This window comes from Pongo abelii, chromosome 19, assembly GCF_028885655.2.
Source record: "Pongo abelii isolate AG06213 chromosome 19, NHGRI_mPonAbe1-v2.0_pri, whole genome shotgun sequence".
NCBI classification, from domain to species: Eukaryota; Metazoa; Chordata; class Mammalia; order Primates; family Hominidae; genus Pongo; species Pongo abelii.
In genome coordinates, this window is record NC_072004.2 from 28,845,241 (window position 1) to 28,872,940 (window position 27,700).

At 49.0% G+C, this 27,700-nt stretch overlaps 1 protein-coding gene across 1 annotated transcript in view; it reads right to left on the reverse strand.

The window, feature by feature from the left end:
• The window catches only part of LOC129051042 (tensin-3-like), a 132,490-nt gene that overhangs the window by 54,357 nt on the left and 50,433 nt on the right, over positions 1 to 27,700 (reverse strand). The window contains exon 4 of the mRNA XM_054535551.2: positions 21,812 to 21,850. Coding sequence (XP_054391526.2) covers positions 21,812 to 21,850 — 39 coding nt within the window. The remainder of the gene's footprint in view (positions 1 to 21,811; positions 21,851 to 27,700) is intronic.

The window sequence follows — 27,700 nt, forward strand, 5'->3', positions numbered from 1 at the left end:
ATCCTCCCCAGGCAGGGTGGGGTTCCAGTTGGTTTGATGTTTGTCTCCACAGGTGAGGATCTGGGAGCCCCCACCTGACAGGAAGGTTAATTTCGAGACAAGCTTGTAATCAATGAGAGCCCAACTCTGGTGGGGATTTGATTTTTTTTTTTTTTTTTTTTTTTTTGAGACAGAGTCTCACTCTGCCACCCAGGCTGGAATGGAGTGGCACAATCTCGGCTCACTGCAACCTCCGCCTCCTGGGTTCAAGCGATTGTCCTGCTTCAGCCTCCCTAGTAGTTAGGATTATAAGCACCCACCATCACACCTGGCCAATTTTTGTATTTTTAGTAGAGACAGGGTTTCACCATGTTGGCCAGGCTGCTCTCGAAGTCCTGACCTCAGGCAATCCACCCACCTCGGCTTCCAATGCTGGGATTACAGGCGTGAGCCACTGTGCCCAGCCAGAATTTGGTTCTTTTTGAACCTATGTCCTTCGACTGCTTGTTTGAACAAATCAAATGTTTCCAAAACCTCACAGTATAGTAATGAAATCTGGCATCAGACAGACCTGGGTGTGAGTCCCACACCACCTGCCAGCTACAGAATCTTGGGCCAGGGCACGCATGAGCCTCAGTGACCCCATCTGTGGAGCGGGATAATGATGTCTGCCTTGTCAGGCTGTTCATAGAATAAAGACAAAAAAGTCCAATGCCTGCCTGAGACTAACAAGCCAGCCTTGCTCACTGCAGATTGTCCCTGAGCCTTGCACTGTATGTTGCCGATGCATCCAGTTAAACTGTACAGAATCTCCATTGCCCAGGGAAGTCACTGCTCGACGTTCAGCACTGTGCGCCTGGCATGGGTGCGTATCTTTTCTTTCCTCTTCACCAAAAGCCAGTGAGGACAAGGAGAGGCAGGGAACGGGGTGCCATGTTTAACCTACCCTGGCTCAAGGATCCTGGCACTGCCCTGCACCCATATTGGCCCCTGGGTAAGCAGGAGCGAGGGCCAGTGCAGGTGGAAGGCAGTCTGAAGAGTAGAGCTCAGCTGCAGCAAACCAAGCCTGTGTCATGCAATTAATGCTAGTGCGGCATTTCAAATGGAGTATCCTTCACTGACGTCCCATTGCCATGGGGTGAAAGGCAGGTGCTCAGCCTGGTCCTCAGAGCCCTGGGTGAGCCAGCCCCTGCCTCCTCGTGTGCCTCCCTCACTCCCTGTCCCTACCTTACCCGCTCTGCTTCCTCCTGCCCCAGGTTCTTTGCACATACCACACACAGTTTAGAATGCTCCTCATTCATGTATCCCAGTTTTACCTGGTTAACTTCTGTGATTTCTCAAGCACTTGGCTCAGATGGCAACTTCCAGCAAAGCATAATCTGATCTCCCTACCCGACCTGAGTCGGGATGCCATTAATATATTCTTTCTACTTTGGTCTCCTTTTTGTTTTGTTTTTTTGTTTGTTTTTTTGTTTGTTTGTTTGTTTGAGACAGGGTCTCACTCTGTTGCCCAGGCTGGAGTGCAGTGGGGTGATCTTGGCTCACTGCAACCTCCATCTGCCGGGTTCAAGTGATTCTCCTGCCTCAGCCTCCAGTAGTTGGGATTACAGGCGCCCGCCACCACACCCGGCTAATTTTTGTATTTTTAGTAGAGATGGGGTTTCACCATGTTGGCCAGGCTGGTCTTGAACTCCTGACCTCAGGTGATCTGCCCGCCTCGGCTTCCCAAAGTGTTGGGATTACAGGCGTGAGCCACCACGCCCAGCCCTGGTCTACTTTATTGTGTCGACCACAACTACAAGAAAACAACTAACTGTGAATTGTCATCTGAGCTCTACAGCCCCCTCCCATGTGGATCCAGCAGAGGCACTGGCAGTCTAGCTCCCAGAGGTATCTCTAGCCTCTCAGGCGGCACTCTGCACGCAATAACCACCCAGCACAGCAGTCTGTAGAATGAAGAAAGGAAGAAACGAACCACTAATCCCAAAGTGGCTGTGGAGTCATCTGGCCATCTGAAGAGGCATGAGGATGCTGTTGTTAGATTTCAACAACAGACAGCTAGTTAGCTTTAGTTTTGGGTTAACAAAAATAAATGTACCCACTGACTTTAACAGGCTTATCTAAAAGAAGAGTAGGATGAAAAGCAGTGACATCTGCTCCTTCCCAAGGTTATAACATGGAATAACTGGGGCCTATTTAGGAAGACAGTGCCCACAGAATAGCAATGTGGTTAAGTATCAGCTTGACAGCTGGGTAAAAGCTAATATTGTGACTTGGATACACATGACTATAAACTATGGATTTTTCTCACCCACTGAGCTGAGCTCAGTATCCTGTGCCTACTCAAGTACTGAAAACGGTAATACATATTTTTTAAGTGCTTTCTCATGTAATTCCGCAAGACTACCCTTTAAGAAGCAGTCCCCTTAGCATCTCTGCCTCCCTAAGACCCAAGACCCTGGAGTGGAGGTGACCATCCCTCTTCCCAGGGGGGCTCTGACCACTGGCAGAAAGCAGGTCTCCACTATCTGCCAGGCCTCTAGCTACAGCCCAGGCTGGCCAAAGAAGCAGTGACTAGCACTGGCCCTCGCTCCTGCTTACCCAGGGGCCAATATGGGTGCAGGGCAGTGCCAGGATCCTTGAGCCAGGGTAGGTTAAACATGGCACCCCGTTCCCTGCCTCTCCTTGTCCTCACTGGCTTTTGGTGAAGAGGAAAGAAAAGAAGCCCTTGGCAGGGCATGGTGGCTCACACCTGTAATCCCAGCACTTTGGGAGGCCAAGGCAGGGGATCACAAGGTCAGGAGTTCAAGACCAGCCTGGCCAACGTGGTGAAACCCAGTCTCTACTAAAAATACAAAAATTAGCCAGGTGTGGTGGTAGGCGCCTGTAAACCCAGCTACTTGGGAGACTGAGGCAGGAGGATTGTTTGAACCCGGGAGGCGGAGGTTGCAATGAGCTGAGATCGTGCCATTGCACTCCAGCCTGAGACGCTGTCTGAAAAAAAAGAAAAAGAAGCCCTTTTATGGATGTCATGTTAGGAATCCCAGCAAGGCCTAAGCCTGCAGTGAGAATATCAGCTCCCCTGGTTGTCTCCAGGGCCTGTGCGCTGCTCCTAGCAGCCTCACCCGCCCTGAAAACTAGCAGTGTAAACAGCTCTGTAAAAAGAAACAAAAGGCCAGGCACAGTGGCTCACGTCTGTAATCCCAGCACTTTGGGAGGTGGAGGCAAGTGGATCACTTGAGGCCAGGAGTTCAAGACCAACCTGGCCAACATGGCAAAATCCTGTCTCTCCTAAAAATACAAAAAATTAGCCAGGCGTGGTGGTATGTGGCTGTAGTCCCAGTTACTCCGGAGGCTAAGGCAGGAAAATTGCTCAAACCCAGGAGGTGGAGATTGCAGTGAGCCGAGATGGTGCCACTGCACTCCAGCCTGGGCAACAGAGCGAGACTCCATCTCCAACAAATAAATAAATCAAAAGAAACAAAAGCCACGGACAAATCCGCAAGGAAGCAGGACTATGAAGGGCATGGTGACGAGAGACACAGATCACAGCTGCCGGGCTATGTGTGAGGTGGGGACAATTAAACAGGTTGGGCTGAGACACCTCTGCACATTCTGTTTTTGTTTCACCAAGCAAATGGAGAATAAATACATGTAAAATCTTTTTCAAAGGCAACAACCTGAACAACATTCAGCTGGCAAATTTCAAGGCATTTATTTGTTCATCCTTCATTGATTCCTCCACCACCCAGCACATACGATTTGGGGGTTCAGCGCACACTCTTTGGAATACTAATGCCTGGGTAGGCAGCCAGCTCTACTGCTCGAGTAAGCCATCTGATCTTGGGAATTTACTTGCCCTCTGTGTGACTCAGTTTCCTCATCTGGAAAAGGGAGACAGAAACAGCATTCTTGGAAGGATTAAATAAGGAAACATAAACATAGGGCTTAGAACAGTGCCTGGCCAGTAATAAGTGCCAAAGAAATATTAGCTACTTATTCCATTATCTTATTTCTGTGTCAGGCCTGTGTGAGGCCCTGGAAATGCACTTTATCCACAAGTTATTGGGATCCCCCTTAGATCACAAAACTAACTGTGACCACAATGCCCATTTAACAGTAGGAGAAACAACGCTCAGAGAGGGTAAGTGATTTTCCCAAAGCCACAGGGTTAATAAGACATTTTTTCCCTTCCAGAACAAGAATACCAGGAACCAATTAATTATCAGGATTGCCCAACTTGATTTTCTGCTTAATGCTTTTAAACATAAGCAGCAATCATTAAGAACTGCCAGAGAAAGTACACCCCATGGAGGGTGGGAAACTAAAATAAAGTAATCTTGTCATTTTACCTTCACATTCAACTATGAGAAACAACAGACTAAGATTGTGTCTCTATTTATTTGTAACCAAATAGTCACAGGATCCTGCCTCCCTGGCCAGGAGCTCAGGCTGGTTTGGAACCATATGGAAAGAGGCAGCTCAGGAAGACTGGCATCAGGGAGAGGTAAGCAATGCTCGGGGAGGACACAGAGATGTCAGCATTTCCAAAGAAGTCGGAAGCTCCCCTTTGCTCTTCTCACAGATAAGTTTCCCAAGAAGGGGCAGATGGGGCAGACGGTTCTTAGGACACAAGATTCCACCGAACATCTGCAGCATTGAAGTGAAAGGGGAAAAATGACTTGGAAATGCCCCTTCACTGCAAAGCAGCCAGTACCGGAGGCCACAGAGGAGGGTGGCCAGGGACAGACAAAGTGCCCAGTGCCAGCCCAGCCAAGAGGCAGCACGTGGGGAGTTGGGAACTTACTGTGCTAGGCCTGGGCAGGGACCACCGGCCAGGGCTGCTTTTCCCTTCCAGAAACAGCTCCTCCTACGTTTCGCTCCTTCCCCTGCTTTAGTCAAGCACACCCCTCTTCATGTTAATGTCTCGGCAGCTCTGGGTGTAAAGGAGGCAGCTGGAATAGCCCACCAGGTGGGAGAGCCTGGTGAGTGTGGAAGTCCCCAGGACCACAGCCAGGAGCAGCTGGCAGGTGTGCCCGGCCCCACGGTGGGCACGCAGGCACGGAGCTCACAGGACAATGTCTGCCCGGGGCTGAGGGCCAGCCTGCCAAGGGCCTGAGGGACAGGAACAAGAACAGCACTCTCCGGGAGAGCCCTCTGACCAGGAAGCTGAGTGGCTGTGCCTTCCTGGGGATTAGCCACTAGGGAGAACCGCCTCTCAAAAGTTCCCCCAGGAAAAACAAAACCTACTTCGAGTTGCTGGGAGGGCGGGTTACTCACCTCTGTATCCCAGGTAAGAGATGCCTGATGCCCACTGGCCTTCCTCCCTCCCTCTTTCCTTCCTCTCCCCCAACCCCATTCTCTCCTTTACCACTTTCTTCCTTAGTTCGTTTTTGCTCCACTTCATTCCAAATAGAATTTGAGATGACTCATCGAATGAATTGAACATAATTAAATAGTTTTTAAAATAAAAACCAAACCAATAAACAAGCACAAAAACAGGGTTAAAGACAGAGTGGCCGGGCCAGAGAGAAGGAAAGGTATGCAGCGAAACCTCAGTTATGAGAATGAGGCACCAGACAGGTTCTGAGTTACAAAACGGGAGATGGAGGCTGGATACACGGCAGATCTTGGTGACATAGAGTCCCGGACCTGCCTGAGGAGGGCTTATTACCTCACTTAGCACTCAGAGCTAAGAGGAAGGGTGGCCAGCCCAGGCCACGTCGTGTCCTCAGCTGTTAGACTCACCCAGGCAGCTGTTTAAACTGATCTCACTGATCTCATGACTACATGGTCAGTCACGTCCCTTTAACTGACAGGGAGATTTGTGTGTGCTTTTTTGTAACATCTTATATGCACTTACATTCTTTTATTTTTATCAGTTATTTCATAACGAAAACATTTCTTCACATAGAAAAGTGGACCAAGGGAGGGGAGGTGGGGAGGGCCTCATTGGGCCCCCAGCATAACCCTATCAGTGAGCAGGGTGTTCTGGGGGCGCCCGTTCCACTGGAAACCACGTGGTGTCTCCTTCCAGGCTGAACACAAATGGGGGGCCCCAGTTTATAACTAGCCAGGGGTGCACTGCTCAGACCAGGCTCAGCTCCACAGGGCAGCCTGCGCTTCCTGCCACCTGCCCACCATTTGGCAGGGGCAGACAGAGCAGTGACAGCAGGGGGTCAAAATAGGACCACCTGTCCCTTTACTGGCCACAGTCCTCAGGCCCGGAGACACTAAACAGGACTTTAACTCCTCCAAGCAAACGAGTTGACAGCACCACCAGCCTCCCAGGATCTCTGTGGGGACTAAGAAGATGCCTCAAGGCACCAAGCCCAAGCCAGCAGCACTCATCACCAGCCCTGGGGGAGAGAGGAGGGTTGCATGTGTTGTTTCCAGTCCAACTCCCGCATTTTACAATGGAGGAAAGGTCATGGGGAGGGGCTGCTGTGGGGGGCAACAGCTGGGCAGGGTGTGGCGCCCTGAGGACAGGCCAGTTTATTCCTTACTTCATGGTGACAGAAAACAGGCCGAGCCCTAGAGAGCCAGCTCTCCCAAAGTACCCCCAATGGGAGTGTCCTCAACCGCAGGCAGCGGCCAGCCAGGCAGAGCCAGGCAGGGGGCTCCCATCCATAGGTGAGAAAGTCAGCAAGGGCGGCCTGGGAGGGAAGTGCCTTCTCTAGAAGGTGACAACATTGTTAATGAGCCCATGTTAATGTCAGTCATCTTGGGAGTCTGAAAGTGCCCTGCAGCAGGTGGGAGGGGTTATGTATGCTGAGTCCACTCTGGAGAGTGCCCTGCAGAGCTGTGTTCTGTCCTGTTAGATGTCCCACCCAAACTCACACAGATCCCCCTGCAGAGAGCCTGGAAACCAGCCCCTCAGGGCACAGCACAGGCATCCCATGGACAGCCCCACCAAACCCCCAGCATACAGACACCTGGTCCTGTCCACATGGGACGTCGGTGGTGCTGAGGGGGGCAAGACCCACAGATGCTGGCCACCATGGGCCACAGAGAGAGGTCCCTGGCCCTGCAGCCAGCTGGTTCTATACAATAGCTCAATGTTTGCAAGGCTGAGGGAAGGGCCTAATTCACCCACCCCAGCCTGGCAAACTCTGATGGGCAAAGGGGCTGCCCAGAGAATGCTGAGAGGATCACCCCAACTCAGGCCAGGACCATACCTGCCTCCACACCCAGAAGGGCACAGTAGGGCTTTTGCTTTAGAATGAAGAGCTAATGAATTGCACTGACACTGACAGAGCAGCCTTAACCTGGAGTTTATCCTGCAATAATCAGATTCACATGGATAACCCGGGAAAGAACAAGCAGAGAGGGTTCTGAGCAGCCCTGCTTCCCTTTCATATCCACGAATGCAAACAAGTATTTGCAGGAGGGCCAGCCCATTTCAGGCACTGCAGGGAGAATGCAGGTGTGACAGGAAGGGAAAGACCAGGATGGACTGAAAACTGAATGGATGAGAATCCTGTCCTGGAGGTGCTGGATAAGTACACATTTAAGACCCCATAAAGGAGAGAGAAGGCAGTGCCAGAGGTGGCGGTGATGGGCACCTGGGAGAGGAAGAGCTCGTCTCCAGCTCTAGAAACCACGGCCACTTTGCAGATCCATCAGGGCAGCTCTTGGGATAGGCCAGGATGGCTAGAAAGCAACTGATACAAAGTGGGTGCCTGTGGCAGAGGTGGGGCAGGAGGAGCAAATTCCTTCAGAGGACAGAGTCTGGGCAGAGAAATGGAGACACACTGCATGTGGTGGGTGGGGGCAGCCAGGAGTGACACACGCCATGCTCACAGGATGCATGAGAAAGAGGCTCAAGTCCGGGCTCAAGGAGCCCAAATGCCAGGTGATGAATCCATGACGATGAAAGGTGTCAGAAGTTTCTGCATAGGGGAGTGACACAATCCCAATGTTTTTAACAAGGTTTAGTGGTAGCAGCAGCAAGATTAATATAAGGGGAACACTGGGCAGTGATGAGATAGGTGGAAATGTCAGGCCCAAGAGCAGACAGCTGCTGACCTGGACCTCATCTGTTAGTGGCATCAGGAGTGGCTCCAGCAGGCTCCAGGAGCCCAGGGTGCACTTCCCAGACATCAGGTCGGAGGTTGAAATCCGCAATGGGGGGAGTATTTATACCAAAGAAATCAGCAAACACTGCCGACCGAGCTTTTACCTGGAAAGCCTCTATTAAACATTCACCAGCAACCCCCTGATATTCATCCTCTAGAAGCCTCAGATTCCCTACCTGGGGAATGGGGGTGGAAATGGCACATAATGCAGAGTTCTAGGAAGATCAAGCAAGGTGAGCATGCAAAGTGCTTAATACTGTGCCTGGAACACCACACATGCTCGACACGTGCCAGCTTTTACTACTATGTTACATCATTACTATTGGGGCAGTCAATGGAGGCCAGGAGGGCATCCATTCAGGATGTGAGGAGAAGGAAGACAAGGCCAACAGAACCAGGTCCCCTGAAGCTGAGGAGGTAAATGATGCTGAGACAGCAACAGGGAACGTGCAAGGACCAGCACGTACAGGTGCAGGCCCGGCAAGCACACACAAAACACAGCCCATGAGACATTCACTGCCCCACACCTGCTGCTCACCTCAGCCAACCCCCTCCACATCTGGAGCTCCAAGAGTGAGAACCAACTGGGCAACAACAGGTCCCCATTCCTTAAGGATGCTTTCAGCTCTTCTTCCTCGAGTGTTTCTCAGCCCTTTTGAAGGTTATGAGTATTAGTGAATGACATTAACAAGACTGTCTTCCAAGGACTCTCATTGTGTAGGACAATTCAGTATCATAGTAACTTCCTCCCTACCTTACCCCTTTCTTTTAAGAAAATGATAACCTCTCTTTATAAATGTCTTTTAAAATATTCAATGTGGGCTCAATTCTTCCCATATCATTCTCCCTGGAGGTGTGCTGGTAAAGGGGAGGGGAAGGGAGGGGAGGGGAGGGGAGGGGAGAGGCAACCACCTCGATGTATCCTCTGTCCATTCCTGTGGTATAAACACTCCCACCGTGATTCATTCTAAGCTAGCTGGGTAATTCCACTGAAGATGGAGTGGGGATGTGTGAGTGATCTTACTCAATTCCTCACTAAAATGTTCTCTTTTTACAGGTGTGGAAATGATGTCCTTGATATCTAATTGACCTGTCCAAGGTCATCTGGTTAGTCAGCAGAAGCCACATATGGCCAGGATCAGTGCTCTTGGCCAGGGCCTACAGCTCCTCCCCACTTCCACACACATGTCATGGATAGGCAACCTATCTCAGAGACAGGCCCTTCTCACTCCAAATAGCTTCAACAGCCTCCAAGAGGCCACTCCTCCTAATCACTCTCCCTTTCATCTTCCCACTTTCTCCACTAAATTAACTTCGTTACCACTTCTGAAACCCAAGCTATCAAAAACCCATCACGACCATGGTTTCCTGCCACTCAAGCACCTAGAATGCTCCCTATTTCTATAGAGCTCCAAATCAGTCCCCTCCAACCACTACACACTATGGTGCCCTCCATCCATCCTCCGCCATCCGCAGAGCGTATTACAGTTGAAGGACCATGGGAAAGGACTTGGAGGCAGGGAGCCCGACTCAAATCCTAGCTCTGCCCTACAGACAGGGTACTCCGGGTAGTCAGTGAGCCCTGTCGCCTCAGTGTCCTCATCTGTAAAAAGGGGGACAATGACAGGGACCCAGCACTATCCTGAGGTGCACCTTGCACTTGCTCCTAGCAGCTCACAAGCAGAAGCTTGAGTCTATCAGGAGACTCTGGGAAGAGGACATAGTCTGAGGCACCAAAAAGGAAGTATATCTGCTCAGGTCAATTCTAAAATCTATTGAGACAATATGTCTCATGCCAAAATAATGTCAATATGCCACATACATGAAGTTTACACTGCACAGAAACATGGGTCATCTTACTCAATTTCTTACAGGTGAGGAAATAATGTCCTTGGTATCTAACTGGCCCGTCCAAGGTCATCTGGTTAGTCAGCTGAGGCCACATCTGCCCAGGATCAGTGTTCTAGGCCAAGGCCCATGGCTCCTCCCAACTCCCACACACAGGCCATGGGACAGTCACCTGGGGCTCTGCCAAAGGGCAGCTTCACTAGCTGAGCACAGGGCATCCATTTCCCTTTTAAAGACGGGGACAGATGTGTCCTCTAACCTCTGAGGCTTCCATCTGGAAGTGCCTCATGAGTCAGTGGCTCACGTTTAGAACGGCTGTGCCTCCTGGATGCCCCAGGCTTTTTTCCCCCTCATTTCTATCTCAGAGAGATTAGATGTCCTGTACAAATTGGATCTGAAAATGATAATATAATAAAATGTAATATAAAACAAGATGAAATAAAATCAGGCTGTGCTGGGATGAGCTGTGAAAAATGGGGCTGCTCCAGCCGCCTCCTGTGAGCAGAAGCCAACCGCAGACGAAGCCTTCTGCGTGAGGAACAAGCAGTCCCTTTCCGCAGATTCAAGCTTGCAGCTTGGGAGTCAGACCCCAGGCATGCAGGCCCCAGGCCATCTGAGGAGCCTGTGTAGACCCCTGTGGCTGAAGAGCAGGGCCTCACTGCCCTTGAGAGGCTAGCTCTGAGAACCAGCTTTTTAAATAACAAGTACCACCTACTTTCATTCTTATGATAAAAGTTACTTTGTTACAGAAAATTCAGAAAGTAGACATATACAAAAAGAAGCAGACAGAATCAGCCTCTCCCTCCCTCCCATACCCCAAGATAACCAACTTTAGCCAAATGGGATGGACCCCTAAATAAGTATGGGCGACTTTCTTCCGCCCATACTTATTTAAAAGCCAAATGGTGCTTTATGTCCATATCACTATATTTTCTTCTGCACTGCAATTTTTAACAGCGGCATAGTACTCAATTGTCCAGATGGAACCGAATCCCCCTTTAACAGCATGTTTTTTGGTCTCCAATTTCCCACTCTTATGAATGAGGCTATGAGAAACATTCTATAGTTTAAAATGTTAACATCCTTAGTGGCTGCCTCGGAATAAACACCCAGAGATGCCATGTGCCTTGGGGTCCACATCGCTAGGACTTCCTCTAAAAAGTGCTGTGACTTCCAGGACCACATGCATCATCCTAGAGAAGAGGAAACATACAAAACATGAAACCCATTCCATCTTTTTCTATTTAAGCATATTTTATCCCCTTTCCAAAAAAGAAACTATCTTGTCAAAGGTAAAGGGACTTGAAGTGTCTGGATAGTTATGAAACCAGTGTCCCACAGAACAGAGCAGAGCAGAAAACGGCACCTCCAACCCACTCAGCAAGCACCTTCATCCCCTCCCAGGTCAGTCTCAGGCCCCAAGTGGACTATGCCACTGGAGTGTCCTAGAATGTAAATTCCCCCACAAGAGAACCACGGCAGGCCTCCATATCCCCACACAGGGCCCAGTGCCTGGTGCATCAGAGGTTCCCCAGGACATAAATATTTATAAACTGATTGATTAATGAAGGAGGGGAAGGGCAGTGGAACAGAGGACTCATCTGTTCCATAATCAAGACCATAACTTCAAGTTTATGATTTATTACCCACCATATCTGGCAAAGGTAGCACCATCCTCCTCCCCATTGGAGACTGACAAAATGCCTGGTGTCATCTGTTAATGAATGAAATGCATTCCCACAAACATCCATATGTTGAAGTCCTAGCGCCCAGGACCTCAGAGGGTGACAGTTTGGAAACAGGATCTTTAAAGAAACGATTAAGTTAAAATGACACCATTAGGGTGGCCCTAATCCAGTATGAGTGGTGTCTTTATAAAAAGAAGAGATTATCCTGGCTAACATGGTGAAACCCCGTCTCTACTAAAAATACAAAAAATTAGCCGCGCACGGTGGTGGGCGCCTGTAGTCCCAGCTACTCGGGAGGCTGAGGCAGGAGAATGGTGTGAACCTGGGAAGCGGAGCTTGCAGTGAGCCAAGATCGCACCACTGCACTCCAGCCCGGGTGACAGAACGAGAGTCCGTCTCAAAAAAAAAAAAAAAAGAAGAGGAGATTAGGACACAGACACACATAGAGGGGCAGCCATGTGAGGGCACAGGGAGAAAATAGCCACCTACAAGCCAATGAGAAAGCTCTCAGGAGAATCCAACCCTGCAGACACCTTCATTTCAGCCTTCCAGCCTCCAGGACTGAGGGTGATAACCGCCCATTGCTGCAGCCACCCCACACGGTGGTGCTTTGTCTTGGCAGCCTAAGCTGACTAAGACGCCATCTGAAAGCTCTGAGATGCCTGGTGGGTGTTTGGGAAATGCTGCTGACAGGAGCAACCTTCAGCTCCCAGGATGGGCAGGTGGCCTGGAGATGCTCACCTGCCACCCTGCGCTCCCCTCACTTCACGCTCTCTCGGCAGGAAGCCAGGCTGACTGTGAACAGCAGCAATAAAGCAAGGAGTGGCGTAAGGTGTGGGGCCGGAATGGCCCCTAGCCACACGTGGAAACATTGCCTCCTCCTTCTGAATGTGTTAAATAAAAGGGATAGGCAGTGGGGAAAACAATCCAGTAAGTTAAACTGGTTAACGTAACTAGGAAGATTGGACAATTTGATGGACGTGCCAAAATATTGAAGGAGGAGGAACAGCAGGAGCATCAAGACACAAGATATCCAACTACTTTCGGCGCTTCCTCTACCTAGTAATTTCCAATAAAGCTGAAGGAGGATGTGCTCTAAACCAGAGAGGTTTTATGTGCATCATATAACTTAATATTACAGATCTATAGATCCCGCCATGAGAAAATAAGTTTATTGAGCAATTAACTTCAAAATTTATTTTCCAGCTGTTAGAATGTGTCCAGCCTCACTGAAAATGCTGGAGTTGAAAAAAAACGGGAAAGAGAATATTCCCGCCTTTGGGAAGCTTACGGTGAGATGAGGGGACACAGGCAGGTGTAAACATAAGACAGTGAGCCCTGCATTAAGTGCTGTATGTTGAGAAATGAGTACATTGGAAGCTGAACCAGGCTGAGCAAAGCCACATTCACGTGTGAGTCTTTTCTGCTTACTGCTTAGAATGAAACTGCATGTTGCCCTCCAAGAACCACATAAATGAGGTCACTCCAAAACCACCTCTACAGGCTTCCCACCAACCATGGATCTGCTGTCTCCCTGTTCGTTCTGTGAGACAATATGGAATGCATGGCCTGAGCCAGCTGGCTGGGCTCCACAATGGAGCACTAGAGAATTGGCTGTCCCCGCTCCCACTGAGGGGCTCAGTCAGCCAAGACTCTAGCAGTGCAGAAGTAGGAACTAGATGAAGACCGAAGGGGCCCAGGGCCTTCCTCATCACCCCTGTCCAGGAACATCATTATTACTACTGAGGAGCCAGGCACTGCATGCCCACTGCATGCCTGGAGCCAGCAGGCTGGGCTCTGCAGTCCCGCACTGTGTTTCTTCTGTCAACTCGAAAGCTGACCAAATGACCACTGCGTCTGCTCCCAACCCTACAAATGCCGGTTGTACCAGTTATTGTAATTGCAGAGTTTAATAAAATACTGCAGAAATCAATGAAATGTGAGCAAAAAAGGATTTGTTACTGCTGCAAACGCTGAGGTTTTTGAGAGCCTGGCGTGAGGCAGTCAGTAAAACTCATCAAGTTTCTGTAAGGCAGCTGGGGCAGAGTCCAGAGGATTTCTATGCTCCGATTATTCCTAAGTATCTTTAAGCTTTCTTACACTCTGAGGAAACCCAAATGGGAAATTTCAATGGCTCATTGTAGATGTACACTATGTAAAAACAGGACAGGGAACCCCAGACCCTGGAGAGAACTCAAAGACAGGGTGGGATGGTACGTCAAAGACAGGTGGCTACTTTTACCGGTTTTCAGACACAATGGAATGCTAAAGTGAAAAGTTCAGGATTCTGCAAGTTAACTGATATTTCAGTTCAATAATCACTTATAAATTCTGATCCCTTTAAATGAGAGGTTCTGCCTGGATGTGAAGCCAAATGCATAGTAAGTGACATGCAAGCAGCAATTACCCTCCTCTTTGCCCCTGTATGAATACCAGTAACGATCATTGTCACAGCAAGTTATTCCACATCCACTCTATTCCTGACATAATGCAACATGATTTGCTTGTATTCTCTCTCCATCCTTGTAGCAGCCTGCTGAGCAAGGAACCCTTATCATCCCCACTTTCAAACAGGCATAAGCCACTGCGCCTGGCCGAGGTTATGTGTTGATCAGTTGGTGAAAACACTGTGACTAGAGCTCGCAGGACCCTACCCTTTATTTCTCCTGGAGACAGAAGCTCAGTGTTGGCTAAATCAGTGTTTGCAGCAACTTTATCGAACACGACTACCACCAATAATGAGAATCTACTGTAATTGATTAGGTATTGACTAGGGGTCCATAGTAAGACAGCCCCATTGTCAGGTTGTCACTTCATCTAGTTCAAACCCAGGACCAGGCTTGGCCACCTGAGGCCATTTGCAGCGAGGGGAGTGCTAGGACACAGGCCAGGTCTGTCTTAGCTTTCACTCCACCACGAGAGACCACCGACTTTCCTACCTCCCTAGAACTCCACAGCCAAGACTAGTTAGCCCTCTGCCCTGATTCCTCCCCGCTGTGCCTCTCTTCTCCCTGCCTCTCCAGTTTGTAAGCAAATTGCCTATCATAGGTTCACAGAAGGCGGCCAGAAAGTGGGCTTGGATCTGTTCTCTCAGATAGTAAGCTCAGGGAAAGAACCATTAAGTGAAAACCTGACAGTGGGGCTGTCTACTATGGACCCTAATCAATTACAGTTGGTTTTCGTCATTGCAGGTAGTCGTGTTCTATAAAGTCGTTGCAAACACTGATTTGACCAACACTGAGCTTCTGTCTCTAGGAGAAATACAGGGTTAGGGTCCTTCGAGCTCTAGTCACAGCATTTTCACCAACCGATTCAACGCATAACCTTGGCCGGGTGCAGTGGCTCACACCTGTAATCTCAGCACTTTGAGAGGCCTAGGTGGGTGGATCACCTGAGGTCAGGAGTTCCAGACCAGCCTGGCCAATGTGGTGAAACCCCGTCTCTACTAAAAATGGAAAAATTGTCGGGAGTGGTCGTGCATGCCTGTAATCCCAGTTACTCGGGAAGCTGGGGCATGAGAATTGCTTGAACCTGGGAGGCAGAGGTTGCAGTGAACAGAGATCATGCCACAGCACTCTGGCCTGAGTGACAAAGAGAGACCCTAATTTAATAAATACTGTGGATTCATTAACATGAAACTCTCAGCCATTGGTGCTGTAACTCACACCTGAAGGAAGGACTGTCTAACACATGTGCTTTCTCCAGCAGGCACAGGACAGTCCTCTTGTGCTTAGGGACAATGGACATCACATCAGCAATGCACTTGCATTTTAAACAGCATAATCAACAACAGAAGCACAAAAAAGGGGGAAATGTGGCACTAAATAGACTGTGGAAAGGATGCCTGTCTGCAGTATGAGTTGAAACAAGGAAGAGTTTTGCTTTTTCAGTGTCAGACGGGAACATGCAGGTGGACAACCCGAATTTTGAGTCTTTTTGCTCATGTCTTCAAATGATCACAAAATTGTCCTTGGTATTGATTTTGAGGTTACAAATAAATTGTATCCAGGAGGCTAATTTGCAAATATGGAATCCACAAGCAATGAAAATCAACTATAATTTAATCTTTAAATTTGTAGATTTAAAATTGCTAGAAACTTGCCAGTTTCTAATTCTAATGCCCCTACTTAATACACCTGTTACTCTAACATTATTAAAAGGGCCATAATCACAGCCTAGTCCACCCATAATTTTTATCTACCTGACTCTACTTCTTTATTCCTAGGATGCCTCATGCTGCTACAGAAAGCAAAGCCTTCGAGGAATCCTTCCTCCTGACAAGGAAGCTCCAGGGTGGCAAGTTCATGCTGCGGATGCCTTCTAAAGACGTGCACTTCTCTTCCAGATTTATGTTCCCTACCTGAGGACCTCTATTGATTTGGCAATGCCTTGCCTTGAGAAGCTTAAAGTATTTTCTAGGCAAACACATTGAGGAATCTGGCATCAGAATATTTTCTGGAGCACGTATGACAGAAGCCAATAGTCATCTGCCCGGGATGGAAAGGAGAAAGGCATCAGAGAACGCAAGTTTCTCAGATGGAAGGAAATCATAAACGTCAGGTCACCCAAACCCCAGAGGCTTCCGAGTTCTCAGTAACCCTATGCCCCGAGCACCCTCAACACCTCCAGGATTGCTCAAGGTGGTCCCGGGTGGCAGCCCCACCCCAGCAAGTCATCTCCTAGAACAGGCTGAACAAACTTCAGCTTGCATCAGAACCAGCAGGAGGGCATATTAGGAGAGAGATTTAGGGATCCTATCCCAGAATTTCTGATTCAACAGGTCTGAGTGGGCACAAAGAGTTTGTATTTCTAAATTCCCAGGTTTATGTTGATGCTGCTGGTCTTAGATGACACTCTGTGATCCACTGACCTAAAATATTTGTACATCAGTGTGGTTTATACTAACGACCTTGTCACCACGTACAATGCGGCTACATTACTGCATCCTCTGCCATCATTCGCACTCAGTCTCCCAATCACCCTAAGAAGGAATACGGCAACATAACTTCCAGCCACTTCTTAAATGGCACCAATGTTGGGGAGCTCAGGACCTCATACAAGTCCAAGTCCATGTTTAACTCCCCTAATTTTCCAAAGTGCTTCGCTCTCTTGAATCACAATCTGTGCTCACTGGATGCCTGCGCCTTGGCCCTATTTCCTTCCATGCACAAAACCTATCAAGGCTGATCTCCCCGGTGAGTGAGTTGTACGATTTTCCCAGGGGAAAAAAAGTAAAAATGTACCTGGCTAGTGTGAAACAACCCTTTATTCAGAATGATTTCTTTAGAGGCTTTACAAAGCAAGTGTTACTATTTTACAAAGCAGCCTGTGAACTCTGCACCATGTGTCGACAAACCCAGTGGGTTTTCAGTGAAACATTTCATCAAATAAGACACATTGTAGCACTGCTGAGGGGATATCATCCAGATGTCAACGGCTCAATGCCACACACGAGACTTGTGGGAAAGTCATAAGCCATTAGGTCATGGAAGTTAACTGCAAGACGGGGAAAGGACGCTGGCTTGGAAAACATTGGTGTGTCATGTGATAAAAACAGTGACCAGCCAGCCTGAGCTCTGTGCCTGAACACATCATCTGCGCCCTGCACAATGCTCCTGTGAAGTAGAGACATATGGATCAGGAGCCCCAGGTCCCACCACTTTGTTTCCAGTCACCAACTTGTCCCCAGATGAACTGCATCCATACACCGACACCCCCCCCCAACTGTGCCACTTAAAGCCAACCCTAGATATCACATCACTTCATCCATAAATATCTCAGTACATATCTTTAAAAGTCAAGCCGGGCACAATGGCTCACGTCTGTAATCCCAGCACTTTGGGAGGCTGAGGTGGGAGGATCACCTGAGGTCAGAAGTTCGAGACAAGCCTGGCCGACATGGAGAAACCCCATCTCTACTAAAAATACAAAATTAGCTGGGTGTGGTGGTGCATGCCTGTAATCCCAGCTACTCAGGAGGCTGAGGCAGGAGAATCGCTTGAACCCAAGAGGCGGAGGTTGCTGTGAGCCAAGATCACACCATTGCCCTCCAGCCTGGGCAACAAGAGCGAAACTCCACCTAAAAATAAATAAATAAATAAATAATAATTTTAAAAAAATGAAAGTCAAGAACATTTTAAAACGTAGAACAAACTGCCAGAATTGTGAAGAATAATTCCTTAAAATATCTAATTCATGTTCAAATTTCTCTGCCATAAGTGTTTTGGGGTTGTCTGGATTTATTTTTATAGTCTAAGTTATAGTCTGAATAAAGTCTTACGATGTTTATTTAATATGTCACTTCTGTTCCTTTCTTTTTTTTTTTGATACGGAGTCTCTGTCGCCCAGGCTGGAGTGCAGTGGTACAATCTCAGCTCACTGCAATCTCTGCCTCCTGGGTTCAAGCCATTCTCCTGCCTCAGTCTCCCAAGTAGCTGGGATCACAGACGCGCACCACCAAGACCAGCTAATTTTTGTATTTTTAGTAGAGGCGGGGTTTCACCATGTTGGCCAGGCTGGTCTCCTGACCTCAAATGATCCGCCTGCCTCGGCCTCCCAAAGTGCTGGGATTACAGGCGTGAGCCACAGCACCCGACCCAGTTCCTTTTTCTTTCTCCTCTTTTTGCAATGTATTTGAAAAAGACTGGGGTTGTTTCTATACAGTAGAATTCCCTCTGCCCTGGATTTCGCTGAGCCCTGCAGTACGGCTTCACAGATGTCCTGGCCCCTGGACTTCCTGTCAGTTGCAGATGGATCTGAGGCTGGGTCTGATTCTGGTTTGATTCTGGTGAGGACTTGGCTAGGGTGAGGACTCAGCTGTGTACTTCCTGCAAGGAGGCTTACAACCCTATGACCCGTGGTCTAACTCCCCTTTTGTGATAGTGCAGGTTACAGAGGACCAGAGCCTAGAGCCAGACAGTCATTTATTAGGAGTTTGGAAAGGGCACTATGTTAACCCTATCACATTTTCAAGGTTTATTAGCTGGAATTCCTCTTTCAATACAACTTTCCCTCTTCCTTTATTTGGAAACTCCAAAGAACAGTTCCCAAAGGTTAAATGCTCTATTGCTTCTCTTTATTTACCAAATCAGAATGAGTTGGTTCCCTAGCATCCCCCAAAGGTAACTAACTAGTGAGTGCTGTGGTGATGACGGTGGTAATGGTGGTGATGATGGTGGTGGTGATGGTGTAAGTAGTACTTTTGAAAGTCTGTTGCATACGTTAGAAAATTACATATGTGTCCAAAGTACAAAGCTAACAGCTATTACAACCTGGATGAAAGCACAGCCTGCCCCTGTGAAGTCCCTCATCTTCCATGACCCCAGGTTCTCTTCAAATTCTATAATTTCTGGAAAGACAGGCCATGGGGCTACCCCGGGGCCTGAGGGCCAGAGGGCCAGAGAGGACGGGATGGGGAGTGCTAGTGGTCATCATGCTGGGAAACGAAGTGTTAGTTAAGTAGAGAAAAACTTCCCACTAAAGCAGAAAATACTCATCCAATTAAACATGTTTCTCCTTATTCTTTCTTTACAATTGAGCCTCCAAATATGACAAGGTTTCCAGGAGGACTTTTTTTTAATTTTTTAACAAAAATTGTTTCCTGATACTCTCGGGAAAGTGCACAAAAGAAACTTGTTATGAGTTTCTTGTTATGAGAATGAGACAATTATCACAGCAGCTATGAGGACCAGGAGCCCATGAAGTTTCAGATTTTGAAGCCAACAGTTGCCCTGATGCTGGCAGACTGACACCCAGACTTGAGTCCCCAGCAACACACAGTATGAGTCAAGTTTCTGCCCAAAAAGCTCAAGATGCCTTCAGTGACCTGAGGAAACCGCCATGGCACCTGCTTCTCTAAAACAGGACAATTGAGCCACAGGAGACCACAGATTCATAGCCAAGCAACCCCCATATTTGAAGATAAGAAAACAGGTTAGAAAACAAGGCCATATATAACGGGAGGGGCCTGAGCCTAGACCTTGGCTCCTGGACCAAGTCAGCTCCCTCCCACAGCACGCTGGCTGTCCCGCAAGTGGATGTAGGTTGGAGATGTTGTTGTGTGTGGTTTTCTACATGAGTATCCCTTTTGCAGGTAAAATACACTCAGGTAATATAAATAATGCACCAATCAAATGCCTCCTCTGACCTGGAATCTGTAACGCCTCCTTGTCACATGCCAACTTCTCTCCAACTGCAGACATTTAAAAAAAAAAAAATCAGCACTTTGAGAGGCTGAGGCAGGCAGATCACTTGAGATCAGGAGTTCAAGACCAGCCTGGCTAACACAGTGAAACCCCATCTTTACTAAAAATACAAAAATTAGGCCGGGCATGGTGGCTCACACTTGTAATCCCAGCACTTTAGGAGGCAGGCAGAATTACCTGAGGTCAGGAGTTCGAGACCAGCCTGGCCAACATGATGAAACCCCGTCTCTACTAAAAATACAAAAATCATCCAGGCGTGGTGGCACATGCATATAATCCCAGTTACTCAGCCCCTGGCTCCTGGGGCCTATGACAAGCCTGAGGAAATCAGTCACAAACCACAGCCTGTCAAAACCAACTACAAACACATGCCCCCAAGTCCCCCCACGCCCCCTACTCCTCCACCCCCTCGTCGGCGGTGAGTGCCACAGAAGGAATGGAGTGAGAGTGGACCACAGGCCTGGGGACACGGCTGAGGCCAGCAAGGACGGCCGGGCAGGCGCCCGCCCCGGATGGCCTCAGCTCTTGATGCTGCAACATGTTTCTCACAGTTTGTCAATATTTTAGGTTTCTGGGTGAGATTTTTTTTTAAAGTTCCTATGACCTCAAATGCATACTTTTCTCTTCCATAAGCAAAGAGACCACACCACATGACAGCATTAAAAGGAGCATAATAAGGGCACCCCACCTGTGGCCAGGCTTCTGTGACAGGCCTGACCCCGTAGTCCCTCTTCTCTCATCCGCAGCTAGGTTAGAGAGCACCTCTATGGCCATCGCATAAAGGAGAAAACCGAGGCTCAGCTGGGCAGGGGCGAGGGCATGGCCCGGCCACTCAAGTGATGAGGTTAGAGAGCCACCCCCACACCCACTGGGTAAAGGAGGAAACCAAGGCTCAGGTGGGCAGGGGGCAAGGGCAAGGCCCAGCCACTGGAGCCAGGATCTGATCTTGACTTCATCAAAGCAGGGAAGCTGCCACACGGGCGCCGCTGGCCGAGCCTAGGGAAGGATGTCCTACTGCACCACAAGATAGAGCCAGTTAGCCAGTTCCATGTCTGGAGGCCACCAGGCTCACAACCCAGAAAGACTGCCAAATCTCCGGCAGAACACCCCAGATTCTGTGTATGGTGAAGCTAGGGGGAGTCAAGGGCAGAAAGCCCTGCCCTACTTGAGAAGTACAGGGAACAACACACCTGACAGATGCCCAGGAGGAACCACAGGGTGTACCTGTTTCCTTACCCCACCGGGGAGGCCCAGACCTGCACACACTTCCCCAGCAGCAAGAGGCAGCTTCCCATTTGCCTCCCAGGGAGTCGCTTCTGACTTGCAGTGAGAGAAGAGGGTCCTGTGTCCTACTGTCTAGGCACAGTGAGCCTTTCAGTTATCCTGCAAGCTGCTAATAAGCCCTCAGAAACAAAGCTTCACCCACTCAGCTCCAAAGGGTGGAAGCAAAGAAAACACCAGGAGGTACCACGACCTTCCAAGGAGCTGCATTTGAAAAGCAGACAGCAATTTAAATTTGCCTAATCACAAGCCAAAGAGAAAGTGCTATTGTGTTTACCTTCAATCTGATTTGAACACACACACACACACCCAGTATTTGTCAGAGCTGGATGTCAGTCTACAAACCACTGCACTACATTGTCCACAGCCACCTGGCGACCCAGGCACCCTCACTGTCCAGGTTTTTATCACTAAGACAACAGACTTGTGCTGTCTTCACTTTATAGCCAAGGAAACTCGGCTCAGGGAGATTCGCCCCGAAGGTAACTATTACTGATAGAAAGGCAGCTCCCGCAAAGGCGCAGCGGATCCTCTTCTCTAAAAAAACATGCAAATGGCCAGTGCAGCATGGTCAAAGGTCCTCAGAGAGAGCCTTGTGAATGCAAGCTACGGGTCAAAGGGAGGGCATGGATCTTAGAGGAAGCTAAAAGATCCCCAAAGAGGGCGCAGCTTCAAGAAAGGACTTAGTCCCACAGGATGGAACAATGGAGCCAAAGAAATGCAAAGGGCTTACCTGTTCCAGTCGGACTTGCACACCGCAGGGAATCACCACCTTTCAAAGAGAGAAGAAACAGATAAGCAAATGGATTCTCCAGGAAAAAATTAGCATAATAATCAAGCCAGGCTCCCAAAGGCATGAAACTGTCTCTAACCTCACTCTGGCCACAAAGCTGTAGCAGATCAAGACTGACAAGATTTAGGGTTAAGAGAGTCCAGAGTTTTGTTCACTTTTGGAAAGTCCCTGTCCTTTTTGCTAATGTCATGGAAACCATGGGGCCTTCCCTTCCAGAAAAATGCAAATCACGCATAGATACAAAATTTAGCCCCCACTTTCACAAAGAACTGGTAGACCTCAAGGATGGAAACCTCTGAGTCGGTCTGTGCTTGAGGAGCTTGGGAGCAGGGCCCAGAGAAGGAGGTGGAAGGCTTTGCCTGGTGGTCTTCAAGCCCCCACTCCTCCCATCCTCACCCAGGGGCATGCATTCTCTACACAAGGGGCCACCTTTTCTAGAACTATTTCTACAAGTAGAACTGAAGAGTCTGAATGTGGCAATGTCAACGTGGTTATTCCATTCCGCACAAGAGACGGGGAGAGGAGACTTTGACTCCACCATAGTCTCTGAAGACCGAGAGCTCCCTGGGAAAGACAAAGAAAGTAACGAAGGCGAGGCGGTTCAAACACAGTCAGGAGAGGCAGTTAGTAACAGGCACAGGGAGCCACCAGTCCTGCAGGGCAAAGACCTCACCTTGGGCAGGATCTCCACCACTTACTAGCCACAAGACCTTGGCCTTTAATCTCTCTGTGCCTCAGTTTCCACATCTGAAAACTGCAGGTAACAACAGTGCCTTCCAGGCAGGGTCACGGTGAGAATTAAGAGATGGCACGTGAGGAGCTCAGAAGAGTGGCACAGGTCAAGGGCTAAGGGAGCCAGACAGGCATTGCGCTGCTCTGGGGGGCCGCTCAGGAGCCAGGCGCCAGCAAACAGGATTCAGTTCCTGGTGAGTGACCTCACTCCTTAGCTTTCTTCTGGCACTACCCCCTCCAGATCCCTGGCACCTGCCTTCTCAAAGAGTTGTCTGAAAATGTGCAAAGGAAGGAGAATCGTAGAGAATCTCAGAGATCTGACTAATTGTACTTGTGGTTTGGGGTGGGCGGCGGCGTTACCTTGGCCCTTACCAGGACAACTATTTATAGCCTCTTGCTTATCTTACACAGTCCAGTCCTCAGGGAGTATGTGACACATGGCCGTTCCTGTGTCTGGGACACATCATTACTCCACCATGGCTCTGACTCAGACGGATGTCTGGGGCAGGGATCCTCTCTCAGGGCCCCTTTAAAGTTTGATGAATGGATGAGAGAATAAGTAAACAAATAAATGTAAAGCAAAACAAAACAAAAACGGCTTTGGAAACAGAAGGAGTCACAGACAAAACCTTACAGGATGGTGGAAACAGCCGGACAAGGAGACCCCATGGTTAACAGAGCGGTGTGACTTATCTCCACCCGAGCATGGTATCTACTCAATGCACACATGCATCTTGTTGCCTCACTCCACATGTGACATGCAGGCAAGAAATGTGCGAAGAATCAGGGCCCCTGCCTTTCAAACTCACTACCAGCATTCCTGCAATGGCATGTCAAGCATGACGAAAAAAAAAAAAATGAGCTATGAAGGCAGGAAAACAAAAAGAGGAAACTTAAATGCATATTACTAAGTGAAAGAAGCCACTCTGAAAAGGTCACGTACTGTATGATTTCAACTCTGTGACATTCTGGAAAAGGCAAAACTATGGGACAGTGAAAAGGTTAGTGAAAGCCAGGGATTAGGAGGGAGAGAGGAACAGGCAGAGCACAGAGACTCTTTAGGGTCATGAAGCTATTCTGCTTGATACTATAAGGATGGACGCATGTCATTCTGCATTTGTCTAAACCCACAGAATGTACAACACCAGGAGAGAATCCTAATGTAAACCAAGGGCTCTGGTTACTAAGACTGTATCAATATTGGCTAATCAAGTGCAACAAATGTACCGCAGGAATGGAAAATGTTTATATATGAAGAGGAAGAAGAGTGTGTCCAATTTTTTTTTTTTTTGAGACGAAGTCTCACTCTGTCACCCAGGCTAGAGTGTAGTCGCGCCATCTTGGCTCACTGCAAGCTCCGCCTCCCGGGTTTATGCCATTCTCCCGCCTCAGCCTCTCGAGTAGCTGGGACTACAGGCGCCCGCCACCACGCCTGGCTAATTTTTTGTATTTTTAGTAGAGATGGGGTTTCACTGTGTGAGCCAGGATGGTCTCGATCTCCTGACCTCATGATCCACCCGCCTTGGCCTCCCAAAGTACTAGGATTACAGGTGTGAGCCACCACGCCGGGCCTGAGTGTGTCCAATTTTTGTATAAATCTAAAACTGTCTTGAAAATAGAGTCTATAATACATTTTTTAAATTCACTGTCTGGAAGCACACATTTGTTGAGACAATGAAAAGAAAAGCCCTGTGCAATGTCAGAAACCTGAGTTTTAAAGATGGCAGCCACTTAAGGATTTGGTCCAGAAGCCAGGTCTGTGTGTTCCCACATCCCTCTGTGGCCAGATGGGGTGCAATAACTGCCCACCACCTGGCTTGGCCCCAGGGTGTCCTACAGAAAAGGAGAGGTGAGCTCTGTAAGCTGTGACTGCCCGAATCCCATCTCGCCCCAGATCATCCACGGCTTATATGGCTAACGGGCTCGCCCGACAAGTTGGCACGCCCAATCTTGTCGAACTCCATCCATCACTTGTCCCGCACATTTTCACTGACAGCCTTCTCCTGCCAGGACTTCACTTGGAAATGAAGCAGACTTGTCCCCAACCCCACAGAGCTTATGGCTCACGTAATAGAAACTGCATAAAATGAATCATTTTTAAGAAAGCGAGCTGGGGAACAGTGGGGAGTGAGCAGCTCCCAGGTTCTGCAGAGCAAATGGCAGGCAGCCTGGCCCTGAGCCTCCACATTCACATCCTACTCAACTGGCTTCTCTCTTCCAAGAGAACCGGTCACAGGCCCTACTGTCTGAAAATGCAGACAAAAATGTCTCAGGAAAGACCTTTTGTGGGAGTGGATTTGCAAATAAAAATGCACATGGAGCACCAACCAGAGAAAAAGGGACATTCTAGAGGCAAAGAGTCACTTGTTGATAAAGAGAAAACTCATCATTTATATAAGTACAAACATCTTATTTAGTAAAAACCATGACCAAGTGAACACAGAGGGCACTTGTTCCTTCAATGTGGCTAAAACCAGATTCCAGGACAGGAAGTCCCTGAAAAGAGACTGTATTTCTGTCACACTTTTCCTCCCTTATACTAAGGCAGGTAAGCTGACCACAGACAGAACCACAGGACGAGGCGGCCAGGCTAGGGATGCTCACACCGGCCTGCTCAGCACCAAGGAACCTATGGGGACTGTGCGACGGTGCGATCAGCTGCATTTGCTGGACAGTCAGGTATCACTTGCAGTTCTTTGGCCTTAGCAGAAGCACAGTGCTTCCGTGCACAGAGCTGCATCCCTGCCAGAGCGCACACAGCTCTCCACTGATCTACAGGCTGCTCTGCCTCCCATGCATCAGGAGGGTATCTCCTGTGGATGGAGCCAGGTAAGGGAGTGAGGCACACCTGCTTGCTCTCCTCACCTCAAACTCCAGCTCTGATCACATATTCCCCGGCACTGTGGGGTTCTTTCACTGTTTTCACTGGACAGAGGGAAGCACTGTGGGTTGGGGCCAACTCCAGGTGGGCTTGGCCTTCCTCGGCACGAAGAAGCTGACACTTCTTTAGCACTTATGTTCTTCACATGCCAGTCTGACTTACAGAGAGAGCAGCCACCCAACGCTGCAGGGCTGGGAGGGTCCCGGTGCACTGCATCCCCTGAGACTGTCCTGCAGACACCAACCAGAAGCCTCTGAGCTGCGCCTGGCCCCATCAGTGCACAGCCAGCATGGCTGGGATGTGTGCGGTGGCATGGCCAGGAGTCTAGATGGGCACCCACTGGCCTTGCGCTTTGCCTGCTCTGTAACATGATGCTAAGTGAGCTGCAGGGGTGTGAGAGGATGAGACAAAAACCAGGCAGCGTTCCCTGTATCAAGGCACACTCCTGGGGAGGCCCACGGCTCATCCAATGTGTGGACTCGAATCAGCTGGATAAAAACGGAGCAGTGCCCTGTCTGCAGGTCTTTCTCTGTAGCCCTCACAATAAGGCCAGCAAGCCCCCACTCTGTGTATGAGAAGCTGCATCTCAGAGAGGGCCAGGCCAGCCATGGGAACTCTCACAGAGACGACGCCAACTGGTGCCCCAGCTCCAGGCTCCTCTCCTGATAGGAGCTGCACCCTCTCTCATAATGAGCAGCTCCCTCAGGGGTTAGGGTGACAAGAGGTGACAACAGTGAGAAAAGGAAGGGGGCAGAGCAGCTCCTGTTAGCAGCTACAGAAGCCTGGAGAGAAGGCAGTGGGTCATGGGCTGTGGGCCAAAAGCCATGGGCTGTGGCATCCCCGGGATCCGTCCCTCCCCTGGTGGAGGCGAGGGCCCCTCTGAGAAGCCTGTTTGGGAGCCTCTTTATTGCCTTCTTTCAGCTATCCTGGGATCCTAATCTACTGTTCCTAAGGAAACCACAAACAAACACTGCTGTGCCTGCCCCACACCTGGCTACGTGGGTGCCTGGGTACGCTGGCATCAATAACCTTGTCTCCAAGCCAGCAGGTCCACAGGAGAGAGGGGCAGAGGGACAAGGGCTTGCCACCAAGTCATGACTGTGTCCTTGGGAATGTGAGTGTGTGAGTGAGCATATGTGTGAATGTGGGTGAGTGTGAGTGTGGGTGTGTGAGTGTGGGTGAGTGTGGGTGTGTGAGTGTGGGTGTGTGAGTGTGGGTGAGTGTGGGTGTGTGAGTGTGGGTGTGTTGGTGAGTGTGGGTGACTGTGTGTGTGAGAGCGACTATATGTGGTGGTGTCTGTGTTTGACTAGGTATATTTTGCTGTGGATATCTGCAAATGTATTCTTTTGTGTGAATGTGTTTAAGTTTGAGAGTGTTGTGAGTTTGCATATGAGTGGGTGAGTCAGCGGTTATGTGCATGGGAGTGTAAAAGTGGGGGTGTGAGCGTGTGTGCTTGTGAGAAAAGGGGGAGTATGAGTGTGTGTGCTTGTGAGAATGTATGAATGTGCATGTTTGAAACTGAGTTTTGTTAAGTGTGTCTGCGTGTGTTTCTATGTATACCCTGCCTCATGTGAGTGTATCGATGTGAGAGCGTGTCTGTGTGTCTCCGTGTGTGAGTGTATATACCTGTATGTGTCCCTGTGTGTTTGTGTGTGTGCACACACAACAAAGCTTAGCCCTGCAGTTCCATCCCCCAAGGTGAATGAAAGCACTTCAGCTAACAAGCACATTCTGCCTTAGAAAGTGCTTTCACCCAAGGTGTACCGGCCCGGCCACCATTACCCCCAGTGCTGAGAGACACAGGGCTTGGGTGCAGATCTTCCTCAGTAAGGAGTGAGATCAACTCTTCAAACCTGAACCAATCCCTCTCTGCTTACTTCTGGGAGATCCAAGTCCTGGGAGAAATAAAGGACAACTCAGTTCTCCTCGTGCTTGACAGACATTGCTTTCCTTTTGATGAACACAATAAAACTCCAAACTCAGCTTTTATTATTGTTTCTTATTAAATTTCGCTTTGTAAACAGCCATATGGAAAGTGACATTTTTCCATCAGTTTCTCTAAAATCCTGTGGGTATAACTGATGCACTACATATTCTATAAACATGCATATTCTGTATAAAGAGAATAAACATAAATTTCAATTCTATCTTTTCCAAATCATCAAAAATTCCAGTCATGGTGGGTCACGTGAATCAGCTTCCTAGAACCTCACAGA